Source organism: Nannospalax galili, unplaced genomic scaffold (assembly GCF_000622305.1).
Source record: "Nannospalax galili isolate Female #2095 unplaced genomic scaffold, S.galili_v1.0 scaffold210, whole genome shotgun sequence".
In the NCBI taxonomy this organism is placed as follows: domain Eukaryota; kingdom Metazoa; phylum Chordata; class Mammalia; order Rodentia; family Spalacidae; genus Nannospalax; species Nannospalax galili.
This window is the reverse complement of record NW_008329365.1, coordinates 20280-43212: the sequence shown is the minus strand read 5'-3', so window position 1 is coordinate 43212 and position 22933 is coordinate 20280. Positions and strand designations below refer to the sequence as shown.

Genomic DNA, 22933 nt, shown 5'->3' with positions numbered 1-22933 from the left:
ACTCCTGGCTTGTGACATGGTTACTGGGATCCAAACTTTGGTCCTCATGATTGTACAGCAAGCACTCTTAACTGCTGAACCACCTTTCCATTATTTTATTTTATTTTTTTGTCTTTGGGAGACAGAGTCTCCCTGTAGTACCAGCTGGTCTGGAGTTCACTATGTAGAGCAGGCTGGCCTCGATCTAGCAGAGATCCACCTGCCTCTGCCTCCTGAGTGCTGGAATTAAAGGTGTGCACCACCTGATGCCCTGCTTTAACAGGATTTTTAAAGAAATCCCTCTACCTGCATCTAGTACTTAATTTAATTCTTTTCAGGTACTAACAGTATTCCATGGCATGATTACTGAATGATTCACATATGCATTCTTCAATGGACATTAACAGGTTTGAATTCTTCACTGTCATAATGCAATACCAAGACATTATTGTACACATCTTGTCACATATTTGCACATTCATATAAGGAATGTGTGTGCCTAGGTACAACTGCTAGATAATGCCAACTTGGTCTCCACGGTGAAGTGTCAATCCAGGTTCTCAGACTTTTTCCTCTTCCACAGCCAGCACTTTATACACTCAGACTCTATAATTTTCAACAATTTGTTGGGTTTAAATAGTTTTTCTTTCTAATTTACATTCCTCACATGACTATTGAGCATTTGGGTTGTTTATTTTAAATAACTTACTTATTATTTTTATGTCTATGAGTGTTTTGCATGCATATATGTAAGTGCATGCACCCATGTCCTGCAATGTCCTGAAGAGGATGTCAGATTCCCCTGGAACTGGAATTACAGTTGTTAGTCACCATGTGGGTGCTCGAAACCAAACCTGGGTTCTCTAGAAGAGCAGCCAGTGTTTTTAACTGATGAGCCATCTTTCCATCCCCCGGGGATTCTTTATTTTAATGCTTACTTTGAAAAAATTAAAAAGCCAAATATGGAGGTACACACCTGCAATCTCTGCACTTGGAGGAGCAGAAAGATTACTGCAAGTTTGAAGCCAGCCTGTACTATAATTTGTAAAGTGAGTACCAAGCCAGCCTGGGATACAGAGTGAGACCCTGTCTCATAAAGGGGCGGGGTGGCTTAGTGGGTAAAGTGCTTATGCAAGTGCAGGGACCTGGGTTTGGATTTCCAACATGCACATAAAAGCTAGGCATAGTGGCACACATCTATGGCCACAGGTCTGGGGAGAGAGACTGGTGGGTTCTGAGTATTTGCTAGTTAGCTAGAGGAAGACACGTGCAGACTGTTGTGGTTTGAATGTCTAATGTCCCTCACAGGCTTTTGCCTGAACCGTTAGTCTGGCTGGTGGTGCTATTGGAGAGGTTGTGGAACCTTTTGGACCTGAGATCTAGGTTTCAGAGGTAGGGCTGTAGGGGAAGGGATAGAGAAGGGATAGAAGGTTTTGGGTCATCCCTGCTTCACCAGAGCCCTCTGCTTCCTGACTGTGGATGTGATGTAAGCCACTGCTTCAAGCTCCTGCTTATTCAGCCACAAGCCATGCCCACTGCCATGCCCACTCTGCCATGATGGACTGTCTTCCCTCAAACCATGAACCAAAAAAAAAAAGATTCTCCTTTCAACTACTTTACACCATCAATGAGGAAAGTAACTAATATAGTCTTTGTCCTTCATACATTCTCACAATAATGTACTGTGCTAACATGGGCACACATGACCTGGGTTGAAACCTCTCACACCAAGAACCAAAATAATCCTTTCCTCCTTTTAAGTTGATTATCTCAGGTATATTGCTACAGTCAGGGAAAGCTGACTAACCTAGAAACCCAGGTGAGTTTAATGGTTTGAGTTGGTTTCTCAGGGCAACAAATCTAGGGTTTCCAATCCCAAGACACATCTATACATCTCAGTGAATATTCTGAGTGGCCTTGAGTGAAGTGGAAACACTGAAAACCCACAGACCTGCTGGAGGTAGAGGATGTATGTATGTGATGAACACTGCAATCTTGGATGACAGTGGTTACGCAGCCAGGGACAAGGGAGACAATGGAGGTCTTATCAGCCATCAGATGAAAAAACACCCAAGCTAAAGAATAAATAAGATTGTTCTACACTGGTGGATGCTGGGAATGTACACAACACAATCATTGATTAAACCTCTCCTTTCCTTGCTCCAGGAGGCCCCGGTAGCATCAACCCATTTGGAAGGGATACTGGTTGGAGGAGGAGTGGAGAATTCCCAGTTGACCATTTACATTGTATCTGATTTGGGAACTAGAGAGATAGCTCAGTAGTTAAGAGCACTGGCTGCCCTTGCAGAGGACCTGGGTTCAGCAACCACATAGCAGCTAACAACCACCTATAACTCCATTCCAGGGGATCTCAACCCTCTTCTGGCCTCTGAGGGCATTGCATGCAGGGGTGCATTCAGATGCATGCAGACAAAACACTCATACACATAAAAATAAAATTTAAAATAAAGAAAATAAAGAAAAATAAAAAATGTATTTTTAAAAAAATTGCACCTGAATTGGGTTATGTAGAAATGATGCCTAGGACCTTCTGAAATCAGGAGAATGAGATTTGAACCCTAGAGAAGTCAGGCGTCTTGCTTTTAGAAATCTATCCCAGAAATATGGAGTCCAGCTTCGAACTCAGAATTCAAGCTCTGTGTCCTTAAATGTTATACTGCATTGCTTTAGATACTTATATACTTTATACATAAATGCTTATGTACTTACAAGGATTTTTTTTTTGGTCTTTTTGAGTTAGGGTCTCCCTGCAGCCCCAGATGGACAGGAACTCACCATGTAGACCAGGGTGACCTTGAACTCACTCACAGAGCTCCTCCTGCTTCTGCCTCCCGAGTGCTGAGATCAAAGGCACGCACCACCACACCTGGCACTTATAAGGATTTTAAACCCGCATGAGCTGTTTGTGCTGATGGCTCTCACAAACTTGATGAATGTTCCTAAAACTCTCTGGCAGCAGGGGTCAGAAAGAAACATGGCAAGCAGCAGAGAGACACCACGCAAGAAAGAAGAGGATTCCCTGTCTGCCCAGGTACAGTGGTGTGCAGTGCACATGCTAAGGCTATTGAACTACAAAGAAGTTTGTGCTGAGGTTTGAGTGTGCTGAGCCCCACTGCACATTTAAAAGAAGGCTGGCTGGTAAGGATGCCAGCTTTGAGAACTGTGAGGCGATCAGAAGGGAAAGAGCCATGTGATACAGTTCTAAGCTGATGCTATTATGAGTTGCATTGCCTTAAAAGTATATAGGAAGTGGGTAAGCCGGGCATGGGTATATAGATGAATAAGATTGTTTGGGATGTTCTGTATGGAATACACACACACACACACACACATACACACACACACACAAATCAACAAATAAAAAAATGACATATTTGAGGAAGCATAAAAATGTACTTCATGTTAATTAGTAGAGGTAATGAAAATTACCATTGAAATTATGTGATGACTTTATATCCATACTCAGGTGCCAAGGATCCAACTGTAACTGACTGTGACTAGTAATAATTAGATACATAGAGATTAGAGACACATGTGCAAACATCTAAGCGTTAGTAGCATTAAAAATGAATCTTTCTGTAGGAAACAGCGTATTTTAAAATGAAATGGAGATCTTTTTTAAAGGTTAAAAACTCATTCAATTCTATGTCTCACAGGGTTTCTAGTGAGTTCAATATTGTATAACTGTATTAATTCAACTGTGAGCCTAAAAATTTACAGCCACTTCTGAAAGAGAGGTATCCTTGCTCTGGAAATTGTTATTGAATATGTTAAATCTGTAATTAAATGCTTCTTCTAATCATGTGGTTATTAACTTAAAAAAAATTTTTTTTAAGTACATAGGGCCTGACTTGGGTATGGTGGGGCATACCTTTGATCCTAGCACCAGGATGCAGAAGCAGGCCAATCTCTGTGAGATCAAGACAAGCCTGATCTACAGTGCATTCCAGGCCAGTTGGGGCTACAGGGAGACCCTGTCTCAAAAAGCCAGAAAAACCAAAAAAAAAAAAAAACAAAAAAAAACCAAGATGACTCAGTGGGTAAAGGAACGCGCCTGAAAGTCTGACAGTCCGAGTTGGATACCCAGAACCCATGTAAAGGTGGAAGGAGGGAACTGACTCTTGAAAGTTGACTCTGGCTTCCACACATATGCTGTGGTATGCATGCCTCCCCATACATCATGCATATACATACAATAGTAAATGACAAATATTTTTGAAAGTATATGACTATATTTATAAACTTTATATAAAATTTTAATTCTTAGAAGAAATAAACTATAGGCTTTGGACACACAATACTCACTTTGAGAAACAACAAAATTTAACAGACCTTTTAGCCACAGCCCTGTCACAGCACCCTGCCTAGCTCTCCTCTGTTGAAGCTCTTTGCAAATTTTCACTCTGTGTCAAAAATGGCAGCACTTCTCAAATGGAGAAATGTTTGTGGATTTTGGCCTCCAGGGAATATCTTTGGAGCTATTTTGACTGCTGGATATCTTACAACCAACAACAAAAAGCAATCCAAACCCAAATACCAATATTCCCCAAAGAGGCAATCCTGAAGTAGAGGACTATTAACTTTGACTTGGAGATGGTTGCTAAGGAGTCCTACATAACACTAGACAGATGAAAATACAGGATGGTAATGGAACTCTTTGCGTAGTTATGTATTTATTTATATATTAGTGGAGACTATGTTTTTTGAAGATTAAAGAATATTTTTATTTTAATCATGAGTATGAGTGTGTGTCTGTGTAGGGGTTTGTGCATGTGACAGAGCATTGAATCCCTTTGAGCTGGAGTTGTAGGTGGCTGTGGGCCACCATCTGGGAGTTGGGAACTGAACTCAGGTTTTCTTTAAGAGAAAAACATAGTCTTTTCAAAAACTATTTTCTTTATTGTTCTTTTATATTTATGTATTTAAGTGTATTTCTATCTGGCTCCCCTGCGTCAGGGACCATATGCGCTGGCTCAGTATTTCCCATAGTGATTCACCTGTTGTATGTTTGCATGCGTGGGCAAACTCTCTAACTAAACAGTCTGGTTCAAGTCTTGACTTGCTTTAACTAGCTTTCTGACTTTAAACTATCTAAAAGTTTCTCTGTGCCCAAGTTTTCATATTACTAATATGTGCATAAAAATGATGCATGTCAGGGGCTGGAGAGATGGCTCACCAGTTAAGAACACTGGCTGTTCTTGCAGAAGACCCAGGTTCAAATCCCAGCACCCACATGGCAGCTAACAACTGTCCATAACTCCAGTTCCGGGGGATCCTACAGCCTCTTCTGTCCTCCGTGGGCATTGCACGACATGGGTGCACTTACCTACATGCAGGCATAACACTCGTACACATACAATAAAAATAATAAATTTTTAAAAATGATGCGTGTCATAGAATTATTGCAGATTGAACAATTGAAAATGCTCAAGTTAACACTTCTTGGTATAGTACAAACTAGGTAGGTGCTTGCAGCTGGCAGTGATCATGTCACATTCTTCATTGACATCATATTGTTATTATTTGATGACTCTTGCTAAGTCCCAAATACTTACTAGTTGATTCATTTGATATTTGAAGTGTGGGGCTATAGCTTAATCATCTAGTCTTTACCTGGAAACGTATCTGGTCTCTAACATCACAAAAAGGGAGTTGGGCATGTGGAAGAAATTCTTGAGACATTTCTTGGTAGGAGCCCAAATACAAAAGAGGGACTATGCTTGCTTATTTTATTGGTACCATGGTATTGCTAAAACTTCATCGTAGCCTTAGCAACCTTTGCGTCAATGTATGAAACAGTCTCAGTTGAAGAGATCATTCTTATCTTTCTCCCTACCTCCAGAGCAACAAAACAAGTGTGTGTGGCATTGAGTTAACTCATTCCAACCGGGTAATTATAGAAGAGGTACTTTCAGCGCTGCCTTGGAAACTCAATATGTGAGCCACTTTGTTTAAACAACTAGAACATTATGTGTCCCCACATCCTCACTGCCCTTCTTTCCAGAAAGGTTTCGTGCCTCATTTTATCAATGATCAATCTGTAACCAACTCTGACATCATCAGGGAAACACCAGAGACTGAATTTGCAACTCTTAGGGAGCTGCCCAATTGAGTTCAAACACCCAATTGAGTTCAAAAACAAAGGAAGAAACTTATTTCATCTAGGGCTGTTACCATACTGCACTACATGGAAATACATACTCTTCCTTCTGATTCATCTCTGATAGAATTGCAACAGAAGGATTCAATTAAACCTAACAAGCATTTAATTACTGGGGGTAAAGTGCTGGTTCAGGTGTTTGGGGTGTGTAAACATAATTAACACAGGGACCCTACGTTCAAGGCTTTACCTGCTGGAGGAGGGGAGAGATGGAGCTCTAATCCAGTGGAGATACAATCAAAGAAAGTTGATCAAAAAGACAGCATTGCTGGGCATGGCGATACATGTCTGTGATCCCAGCACTTAGAAGGCAGAGGCAGAGGATCAGGAGAAGGTCATCTGCAGCTACATAAAAACTTGACCCTCCCCAAAAAAGGAAGAGGAGGAGGAGGAGGGAGGAGGAAAAGAAGTCGAGGGGGACAGCATTTGAGATGGGCTGCATTGGTTACTTTTCTCGTTGCTGCTATGTGATACCTGGTAGAAGCAATTTAAGAGAGGAAGGGATCACTTTTGCCCACAGTGGCTAGGGTACAGTCCAGCATGACCGGGGAAGGCATGGCAGACTCCACACAAGTAGGAGCATGTGACTGGAGCTCCTCAGATATTGGTGGACAAGCATAGATCACAGACTAGAAGTGGAGTTGGCCTGTGACTCCCAAGCTCTGCCTCTACAGACCTTCATCTGCCAGCTAGGCCCTATGTCTAAAAGATTTCTTAAACTCCCTCAAATAGGGCCACTAGCTGCAGACTAAGGGTTTGAACACATAAGCCTAAGAGGGGAAGTTCACATCCAAACCATAACAAGGGCCTTGAGGGAGGTAGCAACTTTTCAGGAAGTGGAGATGAGGGAGGTGGCATCTAGCTCTCAGGAATCCTGGTCCTAAGGGATGCAAGAAAGGGGATGGATGAAAAGCCCAGGGAGGTAGACCACCTTGCACTCAGGCTGTGGCCTTGTGGAACTGGGGGTGGGAGGGCACTGCAGTATGGCTAAGGAGCACATCTGAGGGAGGTGTTGCCATAGCAACACCACCTTCCTGCGTGATTATCAAAAGGGGAAAGTAGAAGAAAGAGGAGGGAAGAGACGGTACAGAAAGGCAGAAGAGAACAGAAAAGTCCTATTATCTAGGGCCGACTCCAAGCTGTGGCCCCAGCTGGCTCTGAGTCCTGCTGAAGTTGCTCATGAACCTGCAATGACAGCCACAGGCCAATGACCTTGACCATGACTGGAGAAGGCAGGCCTAAGACCTAGTCATTAACTAGGGAGTATAGTATCAGTTCAAAGGGGCAAGAATTATCGACTATTTCAAGGGGAATTCTATCCAGGCCTGGTGGCAAATGCCTTTAATCCTAGCACACAGGAGACAGAGGCATGTGGATCTCTGTATTTTCAAAGCCAGCCTGGTCTACACTGGGGCTATAAGGAGACCCTGTCTCAAAAAGACCAAAAATAAAGATCAGCCCTTCCGCACACAGCAGAAATCAAGAGGAATTCTTCAGTGGTCTATTAGTTCTGTTCTGTTGCTGTGATAAAATACCATACCCAAATCAACTTATAGAAGAAAGAGTTTATTTGGCTTACAATTCCAGGGAGCTACGAGTCCATCATGGAGGGGAGGCATGACAGGAGGCAACCAGGGCAGAAAGCTGAGCACATCCTCAAGCAGGAACAGGAAGCAGAGAGAGAGAAACGGGAAGTGGGGCATGGCTATCAATTCTTAAAGCCTGCCCCACTGACATGCTTCCTCCAGCAAGGCTGCACCTCCTAAAGGTTCCATGATCCTCCCCAAACAGCACCATCAACTGGCAACCAAGTGTTCAAATACCTGGAGCCTGTAGGGGACATTCTCATTCAAACCATCACGTTTCTTTGCATTTCTGTGCTTGCTAACTTGAGTACTTCCTAAGTCGCAAGGTGGTCAAACCAATCTTTTATTTCTCTTTTATCTGAGTATTTCTGTGGTTCATCTCGCAATGTGCATCTTTTCATACTCCTGCTTTCCAGAGGAAGAAGAGAAGGAACATAATTTTAATATGCCACTGTGGAAGAAAGTGGCAGCCTTGATCTTCCCACAACTCTTGGCAGTTGCACGGGCAACTGTGCAGCCAAGCAGGAACATGGGAAGAGGAGACATTCTGTTGGATGATGCTGTGAATTCACCTTCCCGGTCCTGGCTCAGAGGTGAGACCACTCCTTGCAAAGCAGCTCTGAGCAACAATCCCAGCAGTAGTTTGAAGTTGATAAATGATGTTTGTGTATTAAGATGCTATTGCTTCTCAGACAAGTGCCCATGGGTCTGGAGGAAAATAAACAAAACCAAACCAAACCCATATTGCCTGTGTCCTAGTTAGCTGTAACTGTCAACACAACTAGAGTCACCTGAGAAGGGAGTCTCAACTGAGGGATTACTCAGATTAGACTGGCCCATGGGGATGTCTGTGGGATAGTGTCTTGGTTGTTGACTGATGTAGGAAGGCCCATCCCACCGTGGGTGGCACCATTCCCTGGAGAGGTAGTCATGGGCTGTATAAAAAAGGTAGCTGACCCATCTACAATGCAACCTCTATACTCAAAGCTCAGGGAACACAAGGGGTGGAAAGAATGTAAGAGCCAGAGGTACAAAGACACCTGTTGGTAGTTAATGCATTCTAGACGTGATAGGGAAGTCGTACCAGTAAAATTTCCACAGTGTGATAGTAGAGTGAGATCTGCATAATGATAAAACCTGTTGACATGTCGAGGTGAGCAGGGTGGGGGAGGTGGTCACAGGGTCCCATTTCAAGATGAAGAGCTGCAGGTAATCAGCGGACACTGAGGGAGGGAGAATCAGTTTTCTCCAGGGACTGGCTCCCAGAGAGGCGATCCCAAGCGGGCAGCCCTAAACACAGATACGCACGAGTATCACTAAATGGACTCAGTGCTCTCTGTCTCTCTAAACATATATATCAATATATATACATATGTATATATATGTGTGTATATTTATAAATGTATGTCTATGTAACAATAATAAAGAAGGGGACAAGAAATTGAGAGGGAGTGGGCACATGGGAGGAGTTCGTGGGGGACTGGAGGGATGGAAATAATGCAAAGAAAATAGTCATGTATGAAGTTATCAAAAAATGTTTTAAAAAGAAGAAAGCTATGCAGAACCTGGGAGCCAGTCGACAAGCAGCATTCCTTCATGGTTTCTGCTTCAAGTTTGTGCTTGAGTTTCTGTCCTGACTTCCCTCACTGAGGGATGGTACCCCAGCCATCACCAAGGGTCTGTTTGAATCATGTCTGATCACTAAGGAATCATTCCACTAGTCCTAGTTTGAGCTAAGCACGGATAAGTTCCTCTAAAGGCTTAAGCTGAAATCCCCTTCCTGTATTTGCGTTTCAGTGAACAATTAGAAAGACAGATGGGACCATCTTCTAAAGAAAGCTGGTTTTTTTTTTTTTGTTGTTGTTGTTGTTGTTTTAATTTTTTCTGTTATTTAACTTTTTGATTTTTTATTAATTTAATTTTTATTATTTATATGTTATGTATATGAGTGCACTGCCTGCATGTGTGTAAGTGTACCCTTGTTGTGCAATACCCCATGGAGGTCAGAAGAGGGCGTCAGATTCCCTGGACTGGAGTTATGGATGGTTGTTAGCTGCCATGTGGGTGCTGTGGACTGAACCTGGGTCCTCTGCAAGAGCAGGCAGTGCTGTTAACCACTGAGCCATTCTTCCAGCCCCAGGATTTTTTTTTTTTTAAGCAGAGTCTCATTATATAGTCCAGGCTGTCCTCAAACTTGTAATCCTCCTGCCTCAGGTTCCAAAGTGCTGGAATTACGATCAGGAGTCACCATATTCTGTGGGGCGTTTTGGCTGTGCGCCTCCTTCTCCTTTTGCTCCTCCTCCTCCTTCCGTGTCCTGTCCTCCCTTCCTTCTTTTCTTCTGCTTTTTGTCCTTTTCTTAGTTTGTCTCTCCCTTTCTCTCCTCTTCCTTTTATATATACAGCTATACACACAATATATACATATAGGAGACTCTTAATAGAATAGATATGGGCATATTAGGGTCTTTTTCCATCCAGCCCCTCATGCCCTTAAGCGTCTGTTCTTCACCAGCGTCTCCCGTTTAAGGACGTGTATCACAGCCTCTCTGCAGAGCTGAGGTCCACTGATTTCTTAGTATCACAAATTTTGAGAAGGTAGAGCTTCAATCACCAGGAAGCCTAGACAGGGGTGTACGGAGAGGTTGTCTTTCAAATTCAACAAACCTCTTCTCCCTCTGCACTTGAAGCAGAGAGCGGTGGGCACCAAAAGGCCCTCCATCCAATCTTTGTCCATGCTGGGACTAGAACCTAGGGCCTATGCATGCTACTCAAGCACTTTGCTACTACATGACACTCCCAGACTCCCATTTGTCTTTTGAAACCCCTTGCTTTCTGCTTGCCTTTACCTGCTGAGCTACCTTGCTGGCACCTTACGTTTTATTTTCAGTAACTCTTCCCTGGGTTGCTCCTTTCAAGATGTCATTTCACTTTTTATCTGCTTTCTGCCAGACAAAAGTGACTAGTAAGAGGAAATGGTGGTGGTGTCTGTTAAAGGGAAAGTAGCTTCATGAGAAAGGAAGATTTGGGGACTGAGAGATGGCTGCTGGGAAAGTGCCTGCCACCCAAGCGTGAGCACCTGAATTTGGATCCTCAGAACTCACATAAAAAGCTGCATGCACCAGTGTCTGCCTGTAACCCCAGTGCTGGGGGGTGGGGGGGGGTGGAGACAGGAGAATCCTTGAAGCTTATTGGCTGCCAGCCTAACGAAGTAAAAGAGCCTCAGACTCAGTGAGAGACCCACCCCCAAAACCTAAAGGTGGAGAAAGATTGAGTTAGACATCCCACAGCAACCCTGCCTATACACACAAACAAGTACACATGCAGGCAACCCCCCCCCCACACACGTGTACACACTCACTAACAAGTATATATACCACATAGACCAAAAAAACAGAGGAGATTTCAAAACAGAAGAATTAGCAAGTGTTCAACCTGGGGCTTAGTGCCTTCTGCTAGGCAGATAGGACTATGGGTAAATGGTACTCTGATAACATTTCTATCATGGGCAAAGGACCTCAGCCACTTTCCCATCCTAACGCATCAAGCCTGATGGCAAGAGCCACTGTTGGACAAAGCAAAGGAGGTTGCCTGGCAACAGCTCTCCAGTTGGTGTACTTACAGAGCAGTGAAGTAACCCTCCAGGTAGCCAGCCACAAACATGATGATGTCGTTGCTCAGGGCTTGAGAGCCGTACCCGGCTCTGATCTCCAGGATGCCCCAGCCCGTGGTCTTCACAGAGTCATTGTAGAAGCCATAGGCGTCCCCTTTCTTGTCCAGCACGTTTTTGACTTCCACAGTCTTCATGTCAGGCATCCAGTACGCAGTTGCGTAGAGGACTCCTAGGAGGAAAGGGCATCATGATAGAGTGCTACTCAACTGATGGCCCAGGCCTTTTCTTCTGTGACCAACAACTCCAGGATTTGCTTTTGAAAATTTCCACTCTGAGGGTTGGGAAGATGGCTCAGTCAGTAACATGCTTTCTGTGCAAGCATGAGGATCTGTGGTTGAGTATCTAGAACCCATGGAAAAGCCAGGTGTGGTGGCATGCATCTGAAACCCCCGTACTTCAAAGGTGGACACAGATGAATCCCTGCTGCTTGCTGGTCGGCTAGCCTAGCCTACTTGATGAGTTCCAGGCCAGTGAGAGACTGTCTCTAAAAAAGCAAGGTAGATGCAGCCCAAGGAACAACACGAGGTTGACCTCTGGCCACCACATGCACACATGTACACACACACAACACACATGAACACACATACCAACACACAAACACACATGCATAACACATGAACACATAACACACATGCCTACACCCAAATAAAACGCATATGAGCACATACATATAGCACACATGAGCACATACAACACACCTTCACACACATTTCTACTCTAAGCCAGGCATGGTGGCACATGCCTGTGATCCCAGTATTTGGAAGGCTGAGGTGGGAGAATCTAATGTTTGAGGCCAGGTTGGGCAACTTAGTGAAATCCTGTCTCACTTTTTTTTTTTTTTGGTCTTTTTGAGACAGGGTCTCCCTGTAGCCCCAGCTGTCCTAGAACTCACTATGTAGACCAGGATGGCCTTGAACTCACAGAGATCTGCCTGCCTCTGCTTCCTGAGTGCTGGGATTAAAGGCGTGCACCACCACGCCTGGCTCAATATTTTTTTTAACAAAAGAAATTGTTTGGTGTGCTCCCTTGGCACTCATAGCCTGGCTCCCATCTACCTGTCCAACTTTATCACCACTAGTCCAAGCATTTTGGGACCCAAAAACCACACACCCAAGTCCATCCTTTCAGGAGTTGGTTTACCCCTGGTCTGCGCTTGCTGTTTCTTCCTCCTGATACTTCCTCTCTTGCTAACTTGTTAACAAACTAGCAATCTGGAAATGGCTACTGAGGACACAGAAAGCAGTGCCCATTTGCTTGGACTGACTGTCCCTGAAGGATCCATGTACCTCGTACACGTATCTTTACACCTTGTCCTTAGAGTCCACAGACTATTTTTTTCCTACCTAGAATAGTGCCTGGCACAAGTAGGTGCTCAATAAATAACTGTGAAAGGAGCCCAGCATGATGGTATACATCTAAATGATGATCAGTGCTGTCAACTTGACAGAATCTAGAATCACCTGGGAGATGGGCCTCTGGACATGTCTATGGGGCATTAACCTGTTTTTGTTAAATGATGTGTGACAATCCACTCATGTGAGTGGCACAGACCCCTGACTGGGATCCTGGACTGTGTATGAGTAGAGAAAAGAGGGCTGAGTATCAGCAGTCTTTGTCACTGACTGCATCCTGACTGCAGATACAATGGGACCAGTTGCCTCAAGCTTATCACTCTAGGACTTCCCCAGCATGATGGACTGTGCCCTGGAATGATAACCCAGAAGAAGCCTTGTCTCCATGAACCTGCTTTTGTCAGTGCATTTTATTACAGCAACAGGAAAAGAAACAAAGTAATCCCAGCACTTGGGAGGCAGTGGCAGGAGGATCAGGAGTTCAAGGCCAAACTTGGTTATCTAGCAAGTTTGAGGCCAGCTTGGATTATATGAGACTCCGTCTCAAAATACTAAAAACAGCGGGGTGTGGTGGTGCACGCTTTTAATTCTAGCACTCAGGAGGCAGAGGCAGGAGGATCTCTGTGGGTTTGAGGCCAGCCTAGTCTATATAGTGAGTTCTAGACCATGCAGGACTACATAGTAAGACCCTGCCTCAAAAAACAAAAACAAATCTCCAAGCACTAAAAACAAAATAACGCAAAAAGAAAGAGAGAGAGAGAGATAGCTTAGTGGCACATGGCTAACCTTGCATGCCTGAGGCCTTGGGTTCAATCCTTAGGCACTGGGGAAACAAACAAGCAACCAAGTAAATGTGAAAGATGAGAACTTAGGAAGGACGAGAGGGAAGACAAGAGAATAATAGAGAAAGGAGCCAGTATACAGAACCTTGTTTCCTAGAAACCATCAGACATCTGCTGTGGTTAAAGAAAAACATTTCAGGGCTGGCAAGATGGCTCAGTGGGTGAAGGTGCTTGCTGCTAAGCTTGACAACCTGAGTTCAATCCCTGGGACCCACATGGTAGGAGGAGAAACTGACTCCTGAAAGTTTGTCCTCTTCATATCCACATGCATGTGCCTCCCACTTCAAAAAATAAATTAGTAAATAAATACGTGTAATTTAAGCATTGTTGTAAAGTGATAAAAAGAAAAGTGTTCCATTCAGGTCAGTCTTCAAATAGCTAGAGGGAGTAAAGATTGGCTTTTACTTAGGTCCTAGGCTGAGAGCTCAGAACAGATGTGGTATCACTCACAGAGGGAGGAAGGAGGTCTGGATTTAGTTTTAGACTTAATGGAGTTTTTAGTGGTTAGGAGGGTAGGAATCTCTGACTAATTATATCAGGTTTATATTTATATAGGGCATATATTTATATAGGGTGTATATAATATTTACATAGGAGAATCTCCTGGCAATGTTCAGAATTGAAGTAACATTTTTTAATGCAAACATTGTCTATCAAATAAACATTTAAAGTATAATCTTTTTTCCTTTGATTTATTTTTATTTTATGTGTGTGTTATGCCTACATGTAGGTTAGTGTACCTGTATCATGCAATGCCCTTAGAGGCCAGAAGAGGGCATCGGATCCCCTGGAACTGGAAGCTAGCCACCATGTGGGTGCTGGGATTTGAATCAGGTGTCCTGCTAGAACAGCTAAAGCTCTTAACCAATGAGCCATCTCTCCAGCCCCACATTTTGTTTCCTTTTAAAAATGTTTTAAAATTTTGTATTAAAATTAAACTGATAACGTAAAGCAGTGCATTGGGGTTTTTTTTTCCCTCCCATTTGACTTTTGGATTTTTTATTAATTTATTATTATTATTTTTATTTTAGGTATATGAATGTATTGCCTGCATATATGTAAGTGCATCCATGTCATGTAATGACCTCAGAGGTCAGAAGAGGGCATCGGATCCCCTAGAACGGGAGTTATGAATGGTTGTTAGCCACCATGTGGGTGCTGGGAATTGAACCCTGGTCTTCTGCAAGAGCAGCCAGTACTCTTAACCGCTGAGCCATCTCTCCAGTCCAGTTAAAGTACGATCTTAATACTAATCATTGTGCACACAGACCCAGAAAGCCAACAAAGTGTCAGGCCAGGACCAATCTTGATTATGACCTTTGTGCTAGCTACTTTGTGTTGCTGTGATGAAACATTCTGACCAAAAACAACTTGGGGAGGAAAGGGTTTATTTGGCTTATACTTCTGCATTGTAATCATCACTGAGGGGAGTCAAGGCAGGAACTAAAACAGAGACCACGGAGGAATGATGCTTATGGCTTGCCTCCCCTCCAAAACCGCACTTATTCAGCTAGCTTTATTTTTTAAAATTTATTTTTAATTTATGTGTATGAGTGTTTTGCCTGCATGTATATAAGTACAGCTATGTGTGCAGTGCCTGTGGAGGTCAGAAGAGGGCATTGGATCCCCTGAAACTGGAGTTAAGGATGGTCGTTAGCTACCATGTAGGTACTGGAACTGAACCCAGGTCCTTTGCAAGAGCAGCCAGTGCTGTTAATCATTGAGCAATCTCCCCAGTCCCAGCTAGCTTTCTTGTACAGCCCAGGCCCACCTGACCAGGGATGGCGCAGTCCACAGTGGGCTGGGACCACCCACATCAGTTAATGGTTAAGAAAATGCCTTGAAGATATGCCAGTCCGCCATCCCAGGCAAGTCTGATGGAGAAAATTCCTCAATTGAGGTTCCTTCTTCCCAGTGACTCAAGTTTGTGTCAAGTTAACAAAAACCAACCAGCAGAAACCTGAAAAATGCTTTTTGTTTGTTGTTTGAGACAGGGTTTCACTATGAAATCCAGGCTGGACTGGAAGCCACTATCATCCTGTCTTAACCTCCCAAGTGCTGGGATTACAGACGAATGCCACCATGCCCAAGCAGTAGGACTTTAAGAAAGTTTAAATGGAAGTGGAGCTTTGTCAGTATGTTCTTGGTAGAATGGGCATGGTGGCACATGATTGTAATCACAACACTCAGAGGAAGAGGCAGGAGGATCACTGCAATTTTGAGGTCAACCTGGTCTACACAGCAAGTTCCAGGCCAGTCAAGGCTTCATAACAAGACCATGCTTTATTTATATATTTTGTTTTATTTTTATTTATGTATATATGTGTATATGTGTGTGTGTATGTTTGTGTCTGTGTGTCTGTGTATATACAACATGTATGCTGGTACCCTCAGAGACCAGAAAAGGGTGCTGTATCTCCTGGAACTGGAGTTAGAGGCAGTTGTGAGCTTCCTGACATGAGTGCTGAGAACTAAACCCAGGTCCTCTATAAGGTGTCACCCAACTCTCACCTCAAAGGGGAGAGACAGTTTACTCTGGAACCAAATATGAGTGACCAGGGCCCAGCGGCACAGATTCAAACTATCCCAAATTTCATATTGTAATGTGGTAACAGTTTCATGGAGTTTTTATAGTTATAGAACAAAAAAAGTCATAAATCAAGACGCTTTTCAAATGCATTGGTAGAAACATTAAGAAGGCTGATTCAGCAAGAGAGAAATCTCTGTTACAGGCCTCAGATGCTATCTGAGGGCACTCAGCCTTTTGGTTGGTGGAAGCCCATGGTCTGCTAAGCTAATACATTCCAAAAGGTTTTTGTCTGTTAGTCACAGGATGTTGAGTCAGAAACAAAGGTGGGCAAAGAGTGACTAGTTAGGGGGCTAAAGATAGTCCAAGATAAATTGTAATTAGGCTTTGGACCTGCAACATTCCAAACTCTCAGTGTTACTGAGGTTCTGATCAGTTGATCAGCCTTTGTGGCAGGTTCAGTTTCAAGATGCAGTTTTTCTGGGAACTTTAAAAGGGAAGTAAATATGCCTTAATCGATGAGCCATCTCTCCAGGCCTCCTCCCTTTCAAGATCCTGTTTTAAAATAACAATACAAACCACACACACACACACACACACACACACACACACACACACACACACTTCTGGAAACAAATAACGGCCTAATTGTTAATGAAATCAACGTGTCACATTTAGCATTTATCAATGGCTTCCATAGAAAGTTTTCTTCTTTTCCTTCCAAATACAAGAAATATGGTCTCTGATTTTAAAAAATTTTATGCGTGTGTTTTGCCTGCATATATGTATATGTAAGTACACCACATGCATGCAATGCTTATGGAAGCCAGAAGAAGGCGTTGGACCCCTGGAACTGGAGTTACAGAGGTCATGAGTGGCCATTTGAGTGCTGGGAACTGAACCTGGGTCCTGTGTAAGAGCAGCCAGTGGTCTTAATCACTGAGCCGTCTCTTCAGCTCCTGTTCTCCAAATGTAGTTCTGATACCAGAAACCATAGCTGAGCCCTCACCAGGCTTTTCTAGTCCACCCACTTCCAACCCCCACCCTCAGCCTTTTCTGGAAACGAGGAAGCAGTACTGGTTCTTCTAACTAAAAAAAAAAAATCATAAAACTGGCTGGGAGAAGTCATTAAACAGAAACCAGAAAGAAAAAAGGAAGGCAAGGTTGGGTAAGCCCCAAAGGTCCCCTTTCCTTTCAGGTCTAGCTACAGAACACGATTGTAGCTTTGTCTCCTACTCCAAAACCCTTTGGCTGCACACCTTGGCTGGCGCTGGCAAGGAAATCACTCAGGCTGGGTTCTCTCACACTGGTATTACCTCCCTCCCTGACCACAAAGTGGACTTCTGCAGATGCCTATTGAAGGAACCTTGGCCCTATCCTTAACTTGCTGATGACAACTTACAGTTCAGTGTATGTTTTTTTTTTTGGTTATTTTTGGTATTTTTGAGACAGGGTCTCCCTGTAGCCCCAGCTGACCTGGAATTTGCTGTGTAGACCAGGCTGGCCTCGAAGTCACAGAGATCCACCCGCCTCTGCCTCCTGAGTGCTGGGATTAAAGGCCTGCACCACCACACCCAGCTTCAGTGCATGGTTTAAAGCCACATCTGAGTTTTCCGTTCCATCCTCATTCATCCTTCAGTACCTGCTGAAGTCCCTTAGTTCATGCTGAAATCCCTTAGCAGGTTCAGTTATCACACATTTCTACTGTTTAAAAACATTTCCACTCCGGGCGTGGTGTTGCACACCTTTAATCCCAGCACTTGGGAGGCAGAGGCAGAAGGATCTCTCTGAGTTTGAAGCCAGCCCCGTCTACATGGCAAGTTTCAGGCCAGCCAGGGCTGCATAGTGAGACACTGTCTGGAAAAAAAGAAGAAGAAAAGAAAAGAAAAGAAAAGAAACTTTCCTCGTTGGGAGCAGATAGTGGGAAATCCTGCATTCTCCTGATCCTAACCTAGTTTTCTGCCACAAATGAAAGCAGACATGTCATCTACTGACCCCACCATTGAGGAGTGAGCACCCCCACAAAAGGATGTTCCTTTGATGAATCTCATTTGATTCTGTGTTTATTTTTTCTTAAAGTTTTTAATTTCTTTTTATGTGTATGAGTGTTTTGCTTGCTTGCAATGCCTGTGGAGGCTGGGAGAGGGTGTCAGATACTCTGGAACCGGAGTTACAGATGGTTCTTAGCCACCATGTGGGGGCTGGAAATGAACCCAGGTCCTCTGCAAGAGCAGTTAGTGCTCTTAATGGCTGAGCCGTCTCTCCAGCCCTATTTACTTATTTATTAGCAAGGTCTGTAGCCCAGACTGGTCTCTAGCTCCATATATAGCCAAGGAAGACGTTGAACTCCTGATCCTCCAGCCTCCATGTCCTAGACTTTGTGTACATTTTCTAATGAGAGGAAAGCTTATCAGAGCATTCATTCATTCATTCATTCATTCATTCATTCATTCATAGAAGTTGGTGTGCAATCACTCATGTAATTATGCCTACATGGGTCGGGTAAGAGGCTTATGGGGTAGCCTAGCCATTCCAATTACATCTGTCCAGCTCAATGGGGCAATTACCTGTTGGGGCTGGAGAGACGGCTCAGTAGCTAAGAGCATCCATGGGCTGCTCTTGTAGAGGACCCAAATTTGGTTTGTAACACCTACGTGGCAGCTAACAACTGTCTGTAACTCCAGTTCCAGGGGATCAGACCCCCCTATGGGCATTGCACAACATGGGTACACTTACATGCATGCAGGCAATACACTCATACACATAAAATAAAAAAAATTTAAAGAGCTGTGTTGATATTCTCCTTAGAATTGTAGAAATGAAAGATCCGATATAAACATGTTTGACAGCAACATCCAAAATGAATATCTGGGTGAACGTGCTGTATCGTACATTATATTGGTAAAGTGTCACATGTCATTTGATGTCACTGAGGAACTGGTTCTGGAAGCAGGTGTGCCCCCACCCCCATTTCAGACCCAAAGTGTCCTCCAAGGTCTGGGATGGGTGGCCACTCCTAACTGTGACAGGGAAGGAAGAGAAGAGCGAAACAGTCCAAGAGTGAAGACGCTGTGTCCCTGAGAACAGCTAGGAGGTAAAGCATTTCCAACAGAGGTTACTGCTGTTTATTCCATGATATAAGTGTGTCCGCAGTGGGAATGAGAAGCTGGAAGTTCAGTCATGGGAAGAGAGCTCAACCGGGAGCTCCAGCAGGCTGCCTCAGGATCCCCTGTCCGCTTCTGCTGGACCTTGTGAGCACTGGGTTTGGGGATGCCATCTCCGTCTGTTGCTATTGATCCTTGGAAGCCTCACCCGAAGGGACGCTGCTGTGCCCAGAACGCTCTGTGGGGAACTCCACAGGCTGCCTTCAGGGGCTTCCTTATTCAGTTTCTGAGATGATCTGAATGCCCAATTTGATTATGTTTTGCTTTTTCTCTCTCTCTCCTTCCCTCCCTATTACTTAAAAAAGAATCCATTCAAAACAAAAAAATGGCTGCTTGTAGATCATCCTCTGGACCATACAAAACAGTTACTTTAGAAAGAGAGCATTTGAGGCTGGAGAGATGGCTCAGTGTTTAAGAGCTTGTACTGCTCTTGCAGAGGATCCGAGTTCTATTCCCAGCACCCACACCTGGCAGCTCACAACTGCCTGTTATTGCAGATCCAGGGGGCCTGACATTCCTTCTGGCCTCTGTGGATCCTGTACTCATGTGCACATACTCCACCCCCCCCATATACACACACAATTAAAAAGCAATAAAAATAAATCTTAAAAAGAGTATTTTCTTCTCTAAATAAAGCCGGGGGGGGCTCTCAATGATTTTTATATTTGTCTTTATGTAAACGCTCAAATGCCCTGATTAAGTTTCTTACGCACTTTAGTATCCTCTGAGTTTAGTTTCTTCAACTGAAAAAGCTTAACCCTTAGAATTTGTAGATTATATTCTCTCCAATTTTTAAAATGTAGGTCTCACTCTGTAGCCCAGGTTTGCCTGGAACTCACTGTGTAGCCTGCTGGCCTTTAACTCATGACAACCCTCCTGCTTCAGCTTCCTGAGTGCTGGAGTTACAGGTGTGATCTACCATATCCAAATGGCTCTTTCATATTCAGAGCCTAGTTCTCCTAGGATCTCATTTTATAAAAGAGTAAATGGCTTTTAACCCTAAGTGCTAACCTAATATATTCATTCATTTAGAGGGAGATAAAAAGAAAGAAGCAAGAGTGATCAGGTGGGACAGATGAGAGATAATAGTAATATAATTGAGATTTAATCTGCTCGTATTGGGTTGAGTTCACAATTCACCAATTCTGTCTTTACTAGCTTCCTCTTTTATGTGCCCTGAATTCACATCCCCGCCTTTCTGTGCACTGAACTGCTCCTTCTGCAAGGGCTCTTGGGAAACTGCTCTCTGGGTTTTAGACTTGCTTTGACTCTTCATGAAAGTCACTGAGGAAATAACTGCTTTGTGGATTAAACCGTGGTCGAGCACAAAATGATAAGCAGGGGTTGGGCGTGGCTCTGTCCAAGAGTTCAAAGCCTAGGACTCTGACTGAGAGGGTTATTTTGGCAAGGGCTCCCAGGGAATAGGCAGGAAGGGCTCGGGGAGTAGATGAGAGAAACAGAGACAGTGGATCTGAGGGTCCCTACTGTGGACTTGGGGCTGATCTCCCTGGAGCCCTCTGAGGAAGAGCCTTTCATAGGCTCTATCCCAAGGATGGAAGAGGAGCAGAAGACATGGTGTCCCACACCTGTAATCCCAGCACTTGGGAGGCAGAGGTAGGGAGATCCTACGAGTTTGAGGCCAGCCTGGGCTACATAGTGAGACAGTGCCACAAAACCAAACCCAGCATGGGTGCAAGAGGTTGCATTTCTCTGCCTGGTCCCTCCCTGTAGAGTCTGAAGCTCGCTCCACAGAGTGTTAAAGCCCCCACTCACTCTCGGGTTAGCCAGGGCTCCAGTGCTAAGCAACAAGGACTTCAGAGATGTTGGGGTGGAAATCAAGACACTGTGTTGTGCAGTAGGGGTAAGGCACCACTGGCCACACCTGTATACGTCCAGGACAAAGAGCCTTTAGACTTCTCCTTCACATCTCCTATTCATGATTCAGGGACTTTGTTTTCCCCCTACAGATAAGAGTTATGCAATTTGGGAGTCTTTTAGATAGATCCACTGAAGGGGAACTCCAGTTGCCTCACCCTGTGTCCCTGTTCAGCATGGAAGAAGAGTGGCCTGTGTCTCTATTCCCTATTGGCAATTTGGATAACCCCTTCAGAGGATGGTGTGATAAGAATAGGAAGTAGGAGATGACTAGGCAGTTAGGGTAAAAAGATCCCCCTCAAAGTAGCCAGTTTCTTGGCTAAACATCAAAATGTCCTTGGGCCTGTTAGCAACATAGTCTGTTCCAAGGCCAAAAAATGTCAAAAATATTTGAGAGCTTGTATACAATCCTTAAAAGATTTTAGGGTTACCTCTTCAGAGGGGGGAATGTTGGAGGGGAGGGAGTGGGCATGGATTTATGGATTTGATCAAAATGCCTTGTATACATGTATGAAATTCTCAATAAAGTTTTTATAAAAGTTAAAAAAAAATAGTTTCAAAGCAACAAAACATGAATGCAAAAAACAACTTGAGATTTGCTTAGCTATCTGGAAGGATCCGTCTCTACCCCCTGATACATACCTATATTTCAAAGCCCATGGAGTCACAGTTCCTGCCCAAAGCCTGTCAATAGCATGTCTACTCTGCCTCAATCTGATTTGGTTCTTCTCTCCCTCCCCACTCCCTCTTCGTCCCCCCTCCCTTCCCCCCTCCTCCTTTCCCCCCTTCCCCTTTCCCGCTTTCTCCCTCTCCCCCCTCCCTCCCTCTTGCCTCTCTCTTCCTCCCTCAGCTCTCTCTCTCCTCCCTCTCCCTCCCCCCTTTCTCCTTTCTCTTCCTCCCTTCCTCCCTCCCTGCAGCTCTCTTCTGTTTCACTGAGACAGGGTTTCACTATGCAGCCCCACTTCTGCCTCCCAAGTGCTGGGATTAGAGATGTGCACCCCATGCTTGCTTGGCAGTCCAGTACTTAGCTCTCATCTAGACCACTCACTCATGAGACATATTTTGTGTACATTTGGTTCAATGAACTTGATCACAAGCTCCTTGAGATTGGCAGGCCAGACAGATCCCATCTGTTACTGTTATCCACTCACTGGGGCCTAGCACAATGCTTTCTTAATTACGTAGCCCCCTAAATCTAGAACTGTCACACAGACTGGGAAGGTCACACATTGGGACAGACTCACATCAAACTCAAAGTATATTGTTTTTTTTGTTTTTTTTTAAGTGTTCTTATTGTGTGTGTATTTGATGGGGGTGTGTGCGATGGTGCATGTGTGGAAGTCGGAGGACAACCGTGTAGAGTCAGTTCTCTCATTTTGACGTGTAGGAGGCTCAAACTCAGGTTGTCAGGCTTGCACAGCAGGCACCTTTCCCCAGAGCCACCTTGCTGGCCCTGTATATCAGTTCTTGGTTTTGAATTAGGAATTGAAACTTTGATAACTTAAGTTTACAAGGATCGCAAAGAGAACAATGCTTAAGGAACTCAGCATTATCATCTGCCTCACTCCCAGCATCAGGCGTTGGCACATTCTATTTTCAACCTCTCAATCAAAAGACTTCCACAGATTCCCCCAGGAAGATGTCACATGACATCTACTGTCTACATGGACACAGAGTTTCAAGTTTTAGACAAACATTTCTTCATAATTTCACTACCTCTATTTCACTTTTTTTTCAAAACTCTAGTAACTTCCTGT

General features: G+C 44.1%; 1 protein-coding gene across 1 annotated transcript in view; it reads right to left on the bottom strand.

The window, feature by feature from the left end:
* The window catches only part of Plbd1 (phospholipase B domain containing 1), a 65583-nt gene that overhangs the window by 36187 nt on the left and 6463 nt on the right, over positions 1-22933 (bottom strand). The window contains exon 2 of the mRNA XM_008837666.3: positions 11366-11585. Coding sequence (XP_008835888.1) covers positions 11366-11585 — 220 coding nt within the window. The remainder of the gene's footprint in view (positions 1-11365; positions 11586-22933) is intronic.